The sequence below is a fragment of the Oncorhynchus keta genome, chromosome 21 (assembly GCF_023373465.1).
Source record: "Oncorhynchus keta strain PuntledgeMale-10-30-2019 chromosome 21, Oket_V2, whole genome shotgun sequence".
In the NCBI taxonomy this organism is placed as follows: Eukaryota; Metazoa; Chordata; class Actinopteri; order Salmoniformes; family Salmonidae; genus Oncorhynchus; species Oncorhynchus keta.
The window spans coordinates 16,757,971-16,774,537 of record NC_068441.1 but is presented as its reverse complement, the minus strand read 5'-3'; the positions used below and the strand labels follow the sequence as shown (position 1 = coordinate 16,774,537).

General features: G+C 43.4%; 1 protein-coding gene across 13 annotated transcripts in view; it reads right to left on the bottom strand.

Annotated features, from left to right (window-relative positions):
* Nucleotides 1-16,567, bottom strand: part of LOC118400184 (rap1 GTPase-activating protein 1-like) — a 160,038-nt gene that overhangs the window by 2,312 nt on the left and 141,159 nt on the right. For 10 of the 13 annotated variants that reach the window (XM_052473380.1, XM_052473382.1, XM_052473384.1 and 7 more), the window contains 15 exons: nt 15,485-15,563; nt 15,293-15,346; nt 14,839-14,922; nt 14,476-14,576; nt 13,992-14,121; nt 9,895-10,050; nt 9,583-9,654; nt 9,400-9,486; nt 9,011-9,151; nt 7,867-7,986; nt 5,575-5,684; nt 1,604-1,720; nt 956-1,091; nt 706-817; nt 515-615 (listed from right to left, as the gene is read on the bottom strand). In XM_052473380.1, coding sequence (XP_052329340.1) covers nt 515-615; nt 706-817; nt 956-1,091; nt 1,604-1,720; nt 5,575-5,684; nt 7,867-7,986; nt 9,011-9,151; nt 9,400-9,486; nt 9,583-9,654; nt 9,895-10,050; nt 13,992-14,121; nt 14,476-14,576; nt 14,839-14,922; nt 15,293-15,346; nt 15,485-15,563 — 1,600 coding nt within the window. Of the gene's footprint in view, nt 1-48; nt 115-514; nt 616-705; nt 818-955; nt 1,092-1,603; nt 1,721-5,574; nt 5,685-7,866; nt 7,987-9,010; nt 9,152-9,399; nt 9,487-9,582; nt 9,655-9,894; nt 10,051-13,991; nt 14,122-14,475; nt 14,577-14,838; nt 14,923-15,292; nt 15,347-15,484; nt 15,564-16,567 lie in introns of all 13 variants that reach the window. The other 3 variants (XR_008074200.1, XM_052473378.1, XM_052473376.1) reach the window with 3 other exon arrangements.

Below are 16,567 nucleotides of genomic sequence, written 5' to 3'. Positions count from 1 at the left end.
AATCCAAAAACTGACATGGGTAACACATGGTTAGTTACATCTACTGACTTGGAAAACTCCAGGTACCTGCTAATGGACACCCATGTAGTGATCAATAGGGAGAGGCTAACAATTCTGGACACAGACAGACACAGAAAGAGAATGACAAGGTTAACAAAGACCACAATTACTGAACAACAATGAAGGGTAAGTTTATACATTTATAAGCCCATTTATTAACACCAATATATACCTGTATGTCAGTGGAGGCTGCTGAGGGGAGGACGGCTCATAATAATGGCCTGAAAGGACTGAATGGAATGGCATCAAACCATGTGTTTGGGTTTGATACCATTTCACTTTTCCCACTACAGCCATTACGACAAACCTAATTAAAGTGGCACCAACCTCCTGTGCTGTATGTTAGCAGAATGAAATCTCTATTTGATTGTATTCCATTGTACACATCTAGTACAGTGAACGAGCGTAGATGTTACAGTGGATCTGATTATTAAAATAGTATAACCAATCTTACCGATGATGACTTATCCTGTGACATCTCCGTCTTGTCTCGGCTCTCTGCCCTTTTGAGCTCTACCCTTTTGCCCCCCTCAGTCTGATGGGGCAGTGCAGGTGCTGTCAGGGACGGGCAGACGATGGGCCATCATGACAAACTAAACTTTTGAAGCCTTATGGCAGTATTGAAAACACTATTAAAAAGCTCACCTGGAGAGCTGACCTGGCTGGTTGCACTAGTATTGCTCATACTATCCTCTACCCAGGAGACATACCCAAATGAGTCCTTCTTGTGTTGTGTTCCAGAAGAGCATAGACTCTCCTGCAACAAACAAAAACACAAGAGCAAATGTCAGTTAGGATCTTTTTCGAGTGTGTGTCACAATTATATAGACATGAACCTCTATGTTACGGTGTGTTGTATGTTAGTGAGTGAGGGTGGGAAAACAGTGGCACCTACCAGTCCAGTGTTGTATCCCTCGATGCACACATTATCGTGTTCCTCCACCACACTGGCAAAGCTGCTAGCATTGGATGAGGAGCGGGACAGGTCCTGGGCCTCAGGGATGTATGGAGCCCTGCAACAGATGGTGGAACTACACACCTGGGTCACTCTGGGGTGACAGGTAGCCTACCAGTTAAGCACGTTGGGCCAGCAACTGAAAAGTCGCTGGTTTAAATCCACGAGCCGACAAGGTAAAAAAAATCTGTCGATGTGCCCTTGACCAAAGCACTTAACCCGAATTGTTCCTGAATAAAAGAGTCTGCTTAAATGACAAATGTAAATGACCACTCTAATACTCATCGCAAAAAGTACAAACTAAACAAGCCAACATTTTTTATATTGAGTGATAATTCCCTTTTTTCCCTTTTCTAGTTGTTTCTTATCAAGCTAAATTATCTATCGTCATATATTTTTTTTGACCTAAAACAGGCTAAATACAAATAAATTATATTATTTCAAGATATTTGACCGTAATCATCATATGAAGGTAAATTATCTTGAAAAATATCTTGAAATATTATAAATTATTTTTTGCAGTGCACACACACACACACATTCTTCAGCCTGGGTTCAACTGAGCCCTTTTGAGTGCTGTCTATTCACCTGGTCCTTGTGGTGGGCATCTCTGGTGAGCTCTGATTGGATGAGTTCTCTGATTTGGGGTCCTGGGAGATGTGTCCACTGTCTGGGGTCCTCTGTGTGCTGGGGGACACTTCCCGACTGAGGGAGATAGAGAGAGAGATCAGAGTGTGCAGTCACAGCAGCAAGATTTGTGACATGTTGCAACAAGAAAAGGGCAAGCAGTGAAGATCAAACACCATTGTAAATACAACCATATTTATGTGTATTTATTTTCCCATTTGTACTTGAACCATTTGCACATCGTTACAACACTGTGTATATACACTGCTCAAAAAAATAAAGGGAACACTAAAATAACACATCCTAGATCTGAATGAATGAAATATTCTTATTAAATACTTTTTTCTTTACATAATTGAATGTGCTGACAACAAAATCACACAAAAATGATCAATGGAAATCAAATTTATCAACCTATGGAGGTCTGGATTTGGAGTCACACTCAAAATTAAAGTGGAAAACCACACTACAGGCTGATCCAACTTTGATGTAATGTCCTTAAAACAAGTCAAAATGAGGCTCAGTAGTGTGTGTGGCCTCCTCGTGTCTGTATGACCTCCCTACAACGCCTGGGCATGCTCCTGATGAGGTGGCGGATGGTCTCCTGAGGGATCTCCTCCCAGACCTGGACTAAAGCATCCGCCAACTCCTGGACAGTCTGTGGTGCAACGTGGCGTTGGTGGATGGGAGCGAGACATGATGTCCCAGATGTGCTCAATTGGATTCAGGTCTGGGGAACGGGCGGGCCAGTCCATAGCATCAATGCCTTCCTCTTGTAGGAACTGCTGACACACTCCAGCCACATGAGGTCTAGCATTGTCTTGCATTAGGAGGAACCCAGGGCCAACCGCACCAGCATATGGTCTCACAAGGGGTCTAAGGATCTCATCTCGGTACCTAATGGCAGTCAGGCTACCTCTGGCGAGCACATGGAGGGCTGTGCGGCCCCCCAAAGAAATGCCACCACACACCTAGACTGACCCACCGCCAAACCGGTCATGCTGGAGGATGTTGCAGGCAGCAGAACGTTCTCCACGGCATCTCCAGACTGTCACGTCTGTCACAGGTGCTCAGCGTGAACCTGCTTTCATCTGTGAAGAGCACAGGGCGCCAGTGGCGAATTTGCCAATCTTGGTGTTCTCTGGAGTCTGTTTCTGACCATTTGAGCAGACACATGCACATTTGTGGCCTGCTGGAGGTCATTTTGCAGGGCTCTGGCAGTGCTCCTCCTGCTCCTCCTTGCACATAGGCGGAGATAGCGGTCCTGCTGCTGGGTTGTTGCCCTCCTACGGCCTCCTCCACGTCTCCTGATGTACTGGCCTGTCTCCTGGTAGCGCCTCCATGCTCTGGACACTACGCTGACAGACACAGCAAACCTTCTTGCCACAGCTCGCATTGATGTGCCATCCTGGATGAGCTGCACTCCCTGAGCCACTTGTGTGGGTTGTAGACTCCGTCTCATGCTACCACTAGAGTGAAAGCACCGCCAGCATTCAAAAGTGACCAAAACATCAGCCAGGAATCATAGGAACTGAGAAGTGGTCTGGTCACCACCTGCAGAACCACTCCTTTATTGGGGGTGTCTTGCTAATTGCCTATAATTTCCACCTGTTGTCTATTCCATTTGCACAACAGCATGTGAAATTTATTGTCAATCAGTGTTGCTTCCTAAGTGGACAGTTTGATTTCACAGAAGTGTGATTGATTTGGAGTTACATTGTGTTGTTTAAGTGTTCCCTTTATTTTTTTTAGCAGTGTATATACATACTACGACACTTGACATGCCTTTATTCTTTTGGAATGTCTGTGAGTGTAATGTTTACTGTTCATTTTAATAGTTTATTCCACTTTTGTTTATTATCTACTTCACTTGCTAAGGCAATGTTAACATATGTTTCCCATGCCAATAAAGCCCCTTGAATTGAGATCAGGATGCTAAAGCCTATCGGTTTGTTGATTGGAAGAGTCAAACACCAACATGTCTCTCCAGTGACCTCACATATCTTCAGAGCTGCCAACTCTCACACATTGGCCGTGAGACACACGTACTTGACCCTCACGCTCTCACAACACACTTTATATGTCACTTATTGAAAACTACTGCTTTTATTTTTCTAATTAGTCCATTAGCGCGTTTACTTTTCAACTGTGCTCCAAATCGTTTTGAAATCAAACCATCTGCTCCTGCGATTCACAGCACTCTGAAAAGTGGCACATTAAAGCATATGATTGGTCTAGTTATGTGAGAGATCAAGGGGATTGGATGCATGTTTTACAGCAATGCCTCTCAGATTAGGGTGCCGCTGAATGGAGAGAGGACGTTCTGCGCTGATTTTATATTTGTCTTATTTTAACCTAAAACAGGCTAAATACAAATAAATTATATTATTTCAAGATATTTTACCTGTAAAAAGAGTAGCATGGTAGCACTGTTTTATGTAAAATGTTGTGAACAAAATTAGGTTGCTGTTACTCCCGTCCATAACTCTATTGCAGAATGCAGCCTTTTGACAGCATGTACTAAAATTGATGTAATCCACACTTGCAACAAAAAGGCAGAAGACCTACGTTATGTTTTAGCAGGGAGGTTTGGTAGGGTGACCTGATTCGTAACTGTGAAAATAACTTTGTCAAACAGGTTGTGATCCCAAAAGTGTATATTTGATTCTATTTGGGGAGAAAAATGTATTAATAATGTGGTTAGGGTGTAGGGGCAGATTCATGTCACCTCTGTACTGCACAGTCATTGTTTGTTTATTGGTTTGTTTTAAGTTTCACTAAAAATAAATAAAGATGTGGAACTCCAATCACGCTGCGCCTTGGTCCGTCTCTCCACACGAACGTGACAGAGATTGTAATCTATGATTTGGTTACCTTCTGCCATCAACCATTAATATAACACAATTGCTGTGCAGAGTCTTGGTGTAGTGGTAACACTCCCTGGCACATGTTGCATATCACTTTCTAGCTGAGAACAGGGATCAATCCAACCTTCCCACTGTTTCTCCCTATTTCATTTCATTACTATCTGAATGAAGTGTCAAACCACCTAAAAAATATCCCCCTCAAATATTAGCATACTTTAAAATTGATCCCACCAAAATCTCAAAGTAACAAAGTTGTCGAATTTTGAGTGTTCATTTAATGTTCAAAGCATCCTGAATACACCTGACCTGTGGTTTTTATTTTGTTATTTTCCACTCTGGTCATAAACCTAAGCCTTGTCAAAATACATAGATTTGTAGGAAATTAGCTTTAAAACAGAACAATTTCCCCAGTCCCCCTTCTAGGGCCAGGGGGCAATGAAATTCACATAACAAACCTCACTCCGAGAATTATTCAAAAGTTGGCAGCCCTGTATCTTTGAATGCCTCATCTCTCTCTTTACCCGTTGTCTCCCATCTCTTGAGGCATAAAACCGTGCCAATTCGCAGGACAAAACCACTAGTCTGAACCCGTCATACCATTGGCAAAAAAAACACTAGGCAATCTGATGTTGTGGGAGGTACTTTAGACAGAAACAAAAGTAAGGAGGTTGTTGAGGAGGATAGTTAGGCGTAAAATGCGAATGTTTTGCAACCTAAACGTTGCATGTTTGAATCCTCTCAGGGACAACTTTAGGATCTTAGCTAATTATAAAATGTAGCTAAACACAACCATAGCATTTTGCAACTACTTGTTAGCTAACCCTACCCTAACATGAACCCAACCCTAAACTTAACCTATCCCAACTCTAATCTACCGTTAGCCACTAATGCTAACGCAACTGAGACACTTCTGTAAAATGCAACCACGTAACAACTGACAGCCATTTATAGTGACTTGTGGTATTGGCCCACACCTCTGATATGTTTAATTTCTCCACCTCTTTCTATCCATTTTCTCTAACACTCCCATTTTCCTCTTTTATCTCCAGGTAGCCCTCCTCTCACCTCCTCTCCTGCACCTCCTGGATGTTCTCGATCCCGATGGCACTGCTCCGTCGGGTGCCAAAAGGCCCAGACTTCTTCCTGGTGGGGCTCTTCCCAGGAATGATCAGAGACTGGGGAGTAGTGGATAGGTTAGTCAGCCACAGTACTATATTCCTCTAGCATGACTTATAGTAAAACATGGAGGCTGTAGTACACTGTCTAAGATATTACTTGGCCTGTTTTACAGCCAGTGAAAACGTGAATTCCATTCAAATATGAGTGAAAGGCATTTGTTAAATGTCATTGAGAGTCTGCACAATGACTCAAATGCCTTCAGTATATGATACTTGCTATCTACAACACATGATAAACGTTATGGGGGGACTAAAATGAAGTGACAGCAGCATGTTGGTGAAAGACAATTTGAGATAGTCCATCACTTCATCATGAGTGAAAGAGAGGAATTGATACACGGAGTAAGGTAATAAACCAGTAAGTATTCTTACAAACCGTTCAAATTTTGCAATGGATATTCTTCATAAACTCTTTATTACCTAAATTATAGCTTTATTATAACCCAGTGGTTTTACCCCACACTTGAGATGTTGAAAATGATTGCTTCATAAATGAAACTAAAAATATTGGTTGAGGCAGAAAGCAACAGTAATTGAGTTATGCAAAGAGACAGATAACCAGACAAATAAGCAAAGAAAACAGCAGAGAAACAGCGAATTAGAAGTGAGAATTATACATGAACCTCTTCTATTGTTCCTATCCCTATGGCACTGCCGCGACGTCCATGATACCTACTGGGACTTTTCCCTGGGACAAGTAATGACTGAATCACACAGGGCAGTAGAAAGCAGAGAAAGAGAAAGAGGGATAAATAGAAAGAGATTGAGAGTTGCAGAGAAACGAAGTCACCATGAGATTTCATGCAGCATGTAGCATTGGAACAGCAAGTTGCAAATTAGAACATGAGCTCACAGTATACCATAGGACAGAGAAGACAGGCGACATATTGAACACACATTGGAAGGCCATTCATATTGAAAGCTCGACTAGAGTCCGAGACCACAGAGGGGCATAACGTACTGTATTTGGTAGAGCTGGGATGATAAACCAAAAGGTATCGACACCGACCATACCGACAGCTTATCGTGGACATTTTGCAGATATTGTTCACTACGATAAGTAGCCTTAACTAGAGAAGAGTGATGTTTAAAATCAAATCAGTTTGCTAATATGGCCGATCGTTAATGGAACAACATTCAAAGTACTAGTTTTAAGGGAAACATTGTGGTGCACAATGCTATAAACGTATCCTTCAATTTATCGTTATCGTGATTGTGGCTTTTAAAAATAAAATATGACAGATAGAGAGAGATACAGAAGGGTCTGTCACAATCCAAAAAGTTAGTATGTGAAAGGGCAGATTTATTTTGGCGAACTAATTGAAAAACAGCAGCTGTTTCTTTGGATTGCCAGTCAGAGTATTCTGCAATAGTGTGTGTCACAAAGTGGAAATAGGTGGGTGCATTCATACAGGAGACTGTGCACTAACTTCTCGTCTTCACAACTGGCCACCAGGCACAGCTCCATACAGGATAGGCTTCATGCAGCGACAATGCTAGGCTGCATAAAGAGGCTACAGCAGCACATGCAACACTCATGCCAGCAAGATAACAAGGGAGGGACTCTGGGTAGTCAGACAGCTCAACTCATCTCTTCTCAAATGACTCTCAGGTTGTCAGAGAAAGCAAATCTGGATTCAAAATGTTATAAGAGTCTGAGTCAAAAGCCCACTAAGTCTGTAAAAGTGCAGAAAGGGATCATTCACATAAGAAAAATGTTTAAAAAGGTGCACTTGCGCCTATTTTTATGCCTCAACAGATCTGGGAACTGGGTTTCACAATATGAAAATAAATATGGTTTGAGATTAAGCATGACTGTATAACATTATCATGATATGAAAATGACAATCATTACTGTGGAATTAAGAGTGGCTCATTTAAAAAGGCCTTGGAAAAAGTCATGGAAAATGGCAAACTGTAGAGGTGACGGATATGAGGTTTAAAGTGGGGGGCACATATATGAAACAGTGTGTTAAATAAAGGGGTTTGAGCACAGGTAGGATAGACAAGGATGGGAGGAATAAGGCATTTGCTACAGACAGTCTAGGCCAATCCCACAGGGCTGAGAGGATAGGGTATGAATGTATTGAGTGTTGTTAGGGGAGGGTCAGTGTTTACTACAGGGGAGTCAGTACTTAGGCCCACGTGGGCCTCTGGTAAAACCAAAAGGGTTACTTACTATCCCTGGGGTTTTGGGAGTCTCGGTAAAGCTGCCGCTGAGACTAGTGGAGACAGTGTGTGGCTTCTTGTTACTGAGGCCCATGGCATCCATAGACTGGCTTCTGCTGCGGATCACCCGCTACAGAGTACAGAGAGAGACGAGGAGACACGGTCGGTAAGTGTGTATGGACCCTAACCCTTGCCTTAACCACACTAACCCTGATTCTAATGATAACCAGTGATGGAGATCATGCAGGACCGTAATTTGAACACTTGGGGGCAGTGTAGATAAGTGAGAGGGAAAGAGAGGCCAAAAGAGAGAAGATGTCTATTAGTCTAAGACAGTTCCAGTGCTTCACACTGACAGGAAAGTGTAAAATAAGTCTGAGGTCTGAGAGTGGGTGTTCAGAGGAGAGTGATATAATCCTTCAATGTCTTGCAGGTGCTCAGTAGACTCATCCATGAATGATGTGGGGTGGCAGGTAGCCTCGTGGTTAAAGCCTTGGGCCAGTAACAGAAAGGTTGCTAGATCGAATCCCTGAGCTGACAAGGTAAAAATCTGTCGTTCTGCCCCTGAACAAGGCATTTAACACACTGTTCCTAGGCCATCATTGTAAATAAGAATTTGTTCTTAACTGACTTGCCAAGTTAAATAAAATGTGCGGCGCTGGATAGAGAGAGAGAAAAGAGAGAGAGACAGACAAGACAGAGCCAGAGAAGAAAAGAGCATAGTGGCACATGGGTTTCCATGTGAGCAGCGTCATCAGCTCGCTAATGAGAGTCCATTACAGTGTTCTTCAGAGACACATAATCACAGCTCCTCCACAGCCATGGCACACTGTCCTGCCCACACTCCACGCTCAGCCACCCTAATGGTCATTGATGAAGGACATAGAGTCAGATTGCAGGATGCACATTGACAGGGATGCTCCCAACTCCCTGATCCCCGACTGGTCACACGACACTAAAAGTGGGATGTGATACGGTAATAGCTAATTATGGAATCTTCAACAGCACCAGGGCACTGCCAGAGAGCACTTTCTTTTCTATGCATTATTTTTCATGTTTGAATACCCAGAATCCCTTCCAGGAAATAATATTCAACCTCTCTCATGCATGTCATGTGCCCGATTAAGCTTGCACCTCGTATAGTGGAGGGTTACCTTAAAGGACTCAAAGAAGCCCCCCCCCCCTCCACCCCCATTCTCCAGTTTGTCCTCGTCCCCTCCCAGGCCCATCATGGACTGGCTGTTGATGTGTAGCTCCTCATACAGTGTCTCCAACAGGGCCGACCGTGTGCGCTCCTGACAACAACACACATTACGCCAGTCAGAACTATAGAAATCAATCATATGTAAACACTTGTGCACTTGTTCAACACACAAATACACACACATGTAATGAGTATGTGAACCGACACGATCCAGTCATTCATCATCACATACAGCATCTACAAACACACAAACAGACGTCATAGTAAAGTGGTGCAGCGAGAGCCGCGTGACTCCGCCCCCACACTGCACAGCATGCCGTGGCACGCTCATGCTCTCACCTCCAGCTTGGCAAACTTCTCAGCCTTGTAACAGGCGTACTCCGCATTTATCAGCTTAGTGAACAGGAACTCATGGAACTCATGTCCCTAGAGAGGAAGGGGAGGAGGAAGGGCTACATGAATATGTTGTCCCTCTCATGGGCTCACCTAGTTTATGCATTACTTAGATTCATGACTTCTCACCTTTTTAAAGATGGCCGGGTCCGGTAGAGCGGGTCCAAAGAAAGGCACATCGTCTCTCGCTGTCACAGACACCTGGAGGGGAAGAAGAGTGGTGAAATGTATCCAAATGACAACAGCCCATTATGCTACCACTAAATCACATAACACTGGCTAGCCCCTAAAAACCTTTATGAGGAAGATAATGGGCAGTCAGTTACTGATTGATTTCTAGTAAGGCATATGTAGGTTGCCTTGGGCCGCGTCTCTATGTATTGAAATAGCAGGCTTGAGCAGGGTTATAGACTGTGAGGAGTGTCCCTAGGCTTATAGTACCTTGTACGTGACGGTGTCTGAGCAGGCATTCTCCACCTGCACCACCACATAGGCATGCAGGAAGTTGGAGGCTATCATGTCTGGCACAAAGGGCGTGTTTTCCTCCTGAAACAAGATGGCCACGATGTCGTTGCCTATGTGCCTTTTCCTCTGCAGCTGCAAACACAACAGCACAAACAACAGTGTCACCATTATTGGACATAAACTTTACCACTGCATTAAGATCAGCCAGGAACACCTTGATTAATTGAACAGGTAAAAACTCCACTAAATGCATAGTACAGAAACAATTTGTGCTTACTAATTGTAAGTATGAAACATCTCTCTAAAAGCAGTTTTCAAATAACAATTGCAGTCATGTGATGCTTATTGAAAGACATAGGGCAGCCTATAGCCCATTCAGTGAGTGGAGACTAAAAGGCACAGCCCAGTGAGCACCGTCTGGTGTCCATGGACTTTGAAAAGACCTTGACTGGCCTTGATTTCAATGTCCACAGACGGAAAAGGACCCTGGGCACAGCCTGGAGAATATCGCCGCCCCAAAGAAGAGCTGGAGGCGGCGAAGGCAGAGAGGCGCTGGTATGAGGAGGCAGCACGGCGGCGTGGATGGAAGCCCGAGAGTCAGCCCCAAATATTTCGTGGGGGGGGGGGGCACACAGGAAGTGTGGCGAAGCCAGGTAGGAGACCTGCGCCAACTTCCTGTGCTTACCGGGGGGCGAGAGAGACCGGGCAGGCACCGTGTTATGCTGTGAAGCGCACGGTGTCCCCAGTGCGGGTGCATAGCCCGGTGCGGTACATACCAGCTCCGCGTATCGGCCGGGCTAGAGTGAGCATCGAACCAAGTGCCATGAAGCCGAGTTACGCATCTGGTCCCCAGGCGTCTCCTCTGGGCCGGCTTACATGGCACCAGGAAAACGGTGTCCCCGGTTCGCCTGCATAGCCCAGTGCGGGCTATTCCACCTCGCTGCACTGGCAGGGCGACCGGGAGCATTCAACCAGGTAAGGTTGGGCAGGCTTGGTGCTCAAGAGCTCCAGTGCGCCTGCACGGTCCGGTCTATCCGGTATCACCTCCATGCACCAGCCCTCCGGTGGCAGCCCCCCGCACCAGGCTGTCTCTCCGTCTCATTCCTACAGGTGCTCCCGCCTGTCCAGCGCTGCCGGAGCCTTCCTCCTCTCCAGCGCTGCCAGAGTCTCCCGCCTGTCCGGCGCTGCCGGAGTCTCCCGCCTCATCCCAGAGGCGCCAGAGCCCCTCATCCCAGAGGCGCCAGAGCCCCTCAGCCCAGAGGCGCCAGAGCCCCTCAGCCCAGAGGCGCCAGAGCCCCTCTGTCCCGAGCTGCCCCTCTGTCTAGTGGGGTCATTTAGTAGGGTCGCCCTGGTTAGGAAGCCACGGGGCGGACAATAAGGCGGACTAAGACGATGGTGAAGTGGGGTCCGCGTCCCGCGCCAGAGCCGCCACCGCCGGACAGATGCCCACCCAGACCCTCTCCTATAGGTTAAGGTTTTGCGGCCGGAGTCCGCACCTTTGGGGGAGGGTACTGTCACGTTCTGACCTTTATTTCCTTTGTTTTGTCATTATTTAGTATGGTCAGAGCGTGAGTTGGGGTGGGCAGTCTGTTTGTTTTTCTATGATTTGGGTATTTCTATGTTTCGGCCTAGTATGGTTCTCAATCAGAGGCAGGTGTCATTAGTTGTCTCTGATTGAGAATCATACTTAGGTAGCCTGGGTTTCACTGTGTGTTTGTGGGTGATTGTTCCCATCTCTGTGTTTGCACCAGATAGGGCTGTTTTGGTTTTCCACATTTGTTGTTTTGTATTATGTTCATGTTTAGTTGTCTTATTAAAAAACATGAATGGAAACCACGCTGCATTTTGGTCTGCCTCTCCTTCACCTCAAGAAAACCGTTACAATTGTTTTATTCTGTGTTACAGTATTCAACCCACATAATGCATAGTACATTTAATGTTAAAACAGAATTTGCGAAACCAAAATTGTGATAATTTTCCGAAACTGAACCGACCTTAAAAAGTAGTCATCTCTCAGCACTACTGTCCCTTACTGTACTGTTCTCTAATGTACTATATACTCTATTGAATTAAACTCTACTGTACTCTCCTGTATTGAACTAAACTCTGTGTTCTGCTGTACTGTGCTGTACAAACTTGTGACACAGACTTCCGGACCGACCAAAATTGGTCTTGTTTGGGAGTGGAGCTCATTACAATAATAAGAAAAAATGTAAAAGACGTATTTTCAATGTCCGTAAAAAAAACTATTTTTAACATCTGTAAAATACATATTTTCAAAGTCCGTAAATGACGTATTTTCAACTTCTGTAAAATACTTATTTTCATCTGTAATTCAGAACCAAAAATCAACCTAATTTCAACGTCTGGAAAATCGAATCAAATCAAATCTTATTTGTCACATGCGCCAATTACCACAGAAAGTAAAATCAACGTAATCATTTAGAGACAATTCATTATCTAAAACAGTGCCTATCCACAGAGCGTTTGTGAAAATTCGTACTTACAAGCCCTTAACAAACAATGCCGTTCAAGAAATAGAGTTAAGAAAATATTTACTAAATAAACTAAAGTAAAAAATATTTGATTCATTGTTGAGCAGTCTTTTTTTGAGTACTTGTTCAGCCGCCTTATGGCTTGGCGGTAGAAGCTGTTAAGGAGCATTTTGAACCTAGACTTGGCGCTCCGGTACCACTTGCCGTACGGTAGCAGAGAGAACAGTCTATGACTTGGGTCACTAGGGTGACTGGAATCTTTGACAATTTTTTGGGCTTCTTTTCAACCTCATTTTGGTCACTGGGAGATCATATTTCCCTGCACTGTGATTATAGGCCTCTACAGCTTAGCACTTGCTCTCTAACATGTTGACTCACTGATCAGTCACCAGTTTGACATGTTATTCATGACACCCCTGTGAACATTGGGGAGATATTCATGACACCTGTTGATTAATGACATTCCCTGCAGAGCTAAGCTCTGCCATAAAATAGCACAGAGCATATTGATTGTATGCATAAAACAGTAAGGCAAATATTTATTTTTAGGGCTTTAGCTGCTGAATTGCTTTATAGTCCTGTGTTTTGACACTGTGTTTTACACATGAGAACAATCAACCATCTGTTTCAAGCTCTAAAGAAATAAGGACGATGTTGTTATTATCATAGAGGCTATATATCTATTCAATAGTCACACGCACACACACACACAGGGGCCAGATGGTACCAGAACAGCTACTATGCATGAGGGCAGATGGACAACAAGGGAGTGAGCTCTGTCATGTATAACCATGGTGAAACACAGACACTCAATAATGATCTCAACACAGGTTCAACGCCAAGTAAACCTCCACTTTGGACTGCTAGTTGTTTTCCTTCCTCTTCCTCTCAACACATTGTGTCTGTTCATCTTTGCCTGTATCTCTTTGGTGTCACACTGAATCCCTGCTCGTCTTTGCCTACAAGGCTATCTTCTGTGTGCCCACATGGCTCAGCTCTGTTACTCATTCGTCTGCTGAGAATATGGACTCTCCTTGGGAATATTCTCCCAGGGGGGCAGGTGAGGTAGCTAAAATCACTCAAAACAGCAGGATAAAGCATTAAGCCACCAGACTGTCATCAAATTGGAAACTACGTGCTTTTACACCTGCATTGTTTGCTGTTTGGGGTTTTAGGCTGGGTTTCTGTACAGCACTTTGAGATATCAGCTGATGTACGAAGGGCTATATAAATAAATTTGATTTGATTTGATTTACATGTTGCTCATGCCAAGCTACTCCACACCCATCTTCACGGAAGTTACAACTTGTCATGAAAAATAACCCTTTCAATTCAAAGCAGACAGGGTCACTGAGGACACCAACAGGAGAAAAGAATAACAGTAAAAAAGCATCATAATTCATGGTGGCTAGTCCCTCAGGCAAAAAAATATTTTCCACAGATTTTACAAACCGGTACTTATTACCCAGTTATGTTACTCAATAGAAATGAAGTTGTTAGAATCTACAGTCAATCTACAGCTACTGACAGACATAATGACAGACAGGATAGGGCCTGTGAGTTGACGGAGACAGTTACCTGCTGGGTGTCTCCTTCTGTGTATGGCAGCTTGGTGGACACATGGAACATGATCTCCTTGTTGTGAAAGTTTGTGTAGACTGACTCTGTTCCTGTCTGGCCATGGGTGACGTCCAGTCCCCCTCTGAACCTGCAGAGCCAGAGTGTGAACCAGACTGTTACAGCAGCAGCACAGGTAGTCTCAGTCTTTGTGCAACCAGACAGCCCATCCACACCACTCTGTCTCATCCATCATGCATTGAATGCTGAAGGGCTTTATTCCCTTCCACTTAATCATAATGTCAGTATCACTAAGAATATTATATTGCTCTAAATTGAGAGAATAAGAGCAGAACTACAGTAATAAACATAGATGTATTATTTCCATGGCTGAAAGACTGCAGTGTCATCACCCAGCGAGTCATGTCAAAGTAAATTGTAATCAATAAGAGACATGACCAGTCTATCGTCTGCCATGCCAATGCCTTTGCAAGCCCACTCTTACCCTTTGAAGTCATGGAGCTCAATCTTGTCGCCCAGAAACTCCAAGAACTCCACAAAAGCAGGACTCTCGTCGCTGTTCCCAAAGAGCTCCTCCTCAGTGGTCTGCAGGGAGAAATACAAGGCCATGAAGAGGAAGTAAGACATCTGAACTCAACAGTTCCACCGGAGGAAGCACAGAAAGTCCTCTTAGTTTGGGGAGGGAGAAGCACAGACACCTATAGTCTATTAAAAGTGGCCAAGCTGCCATGCAATGATGAGTAGCACAGTCATAATGATACTCCAAATTCAGGAACCCATCAACTGTTATAAATACAGTATATATGACTTTATATGATTTTACTACCACAGGGAATATACCACTCACCTGGCCAAACTTCTGATAAATGACTCCAAACTTGAAGTTGTTGCTGATGACATGCTCATCAAAGGTGACAATGAGCCTTGAGGCCTGGAAAATTATAGTACATTTAGCAGAGTCAAGGTGAAGGTGACTACCTCTTAGAAAAAAGGGTTCCCTCTGTGGAAAGGGTTCCACATGGAAGCAAAAAGAGTTCTACCTAGTACCAAAAAGGGTTCTACAAAGGGGTCCTCCTATGGGGACAACCGAAGAACCCTTTTAGCTTCTAGATACTGTAGCACCTTTTCTTTTTCTAATAGTGTAGCATCAATGTAGAGCAGTGATGGGGGGACCATAAATAGATGAGAAATACAACATTAATAAATGCTCCTTGCTGGACCAAAATATTAGTGTATAATAAAATAAGTAATAAAATAGTTTGCTACTCCATTGAACATTTCACGATGAATACAGAGCCTACCTTCGGGTAGAGGACTGGGTAAAATCTGTCCACGTTTACCTCTTCAAACACCAGCTGCAAAATAAAAATGTACTTTCAACTTTTCCTCCGGCCATTGCAACTTTATACAATATCTTTTGTTTCAACTTCACATCTAAGAAGTCCCTTTCCAACCATTGTCCATAACATGCCCTCTGGGCTCTGTCATCCTACCTTGGCCATTTGGACCACGTTGGGGAACTCGGTCAGGCAGGAGATAGGAATCACATCATGGTGGGTTTTTAATTTGGTTCTAAAAGACAAAATGTTAGAACAGTCACAGATATTCACCATTCTGTTTCTATAGAGGGGATTATATTTGTTTCCCATGTAAAGAACCTTCAACACTTTGGTGCCATTTCAAATCTGTTTCCTTCCCATTTTGTTGACATCCCTGCTGATGCAAATGTGATGCAGAACTATTGTAGAGAATCTTCCCTTGAATGCTGTGGAGACACAATGGTGATTTGCATAGCCTGCCTTGCCACAGCCAACTATGAGCAACACAAACTGTTCAGACCGGTACTGTACAAAATTATTCAGGTGGTTAGTAAATTATTCTTGAAAATATCATTATTTTGCCATAAAAACATTTACTTGAATATAATTAGTAATTTACTCTACTTTAGCCTAACATTTACTCTAAAAGGGATTTCAACATAAGATAAATGCATAATATAAATAACTATTTGTGTTTAAAAACAACTACAAGGGAAATTGTGTTTAACTTACTCAATTTTCATAATATTTCCTTTCATCTTAGGAATTGTAAGTTCTTCTAACAACTTGCCATGTGGCTCTCTTTTCAGAGGATTGTGGGTCATTTTGTTTTGTTCAACTTTACGATACTTTTACAAAATGTTGTATGCATGTTTGAAGAATGAAAAGCACATTTCTATATTAGTATCAAACATTTTGATATGCTTTGAGGTGTAATGGATCATGATGAACGGATATCAAAACCGTTGGGGAAATTGACAATCAATGATGAGACCACCCATTCTCACAATTAGTAACATCATGCGAGCCACTTTTGACAGAGGAAACTACATCAAGCTACAATGCGTTCAGCTTTACCTCCAATTAGTGTCCGTGGAATGAGCACTGCGCTCAACAATTCCTGGATACAAATTTAAAGTAATTAAATATGTAAAGCCATGTTTAACACTAAGACATGATCAATGAAAGGATCTCATCAGAAATATTAAGTAGATCCAATGTACAATATCAGTTCTAGATTTGATCAAATTAAGTTGA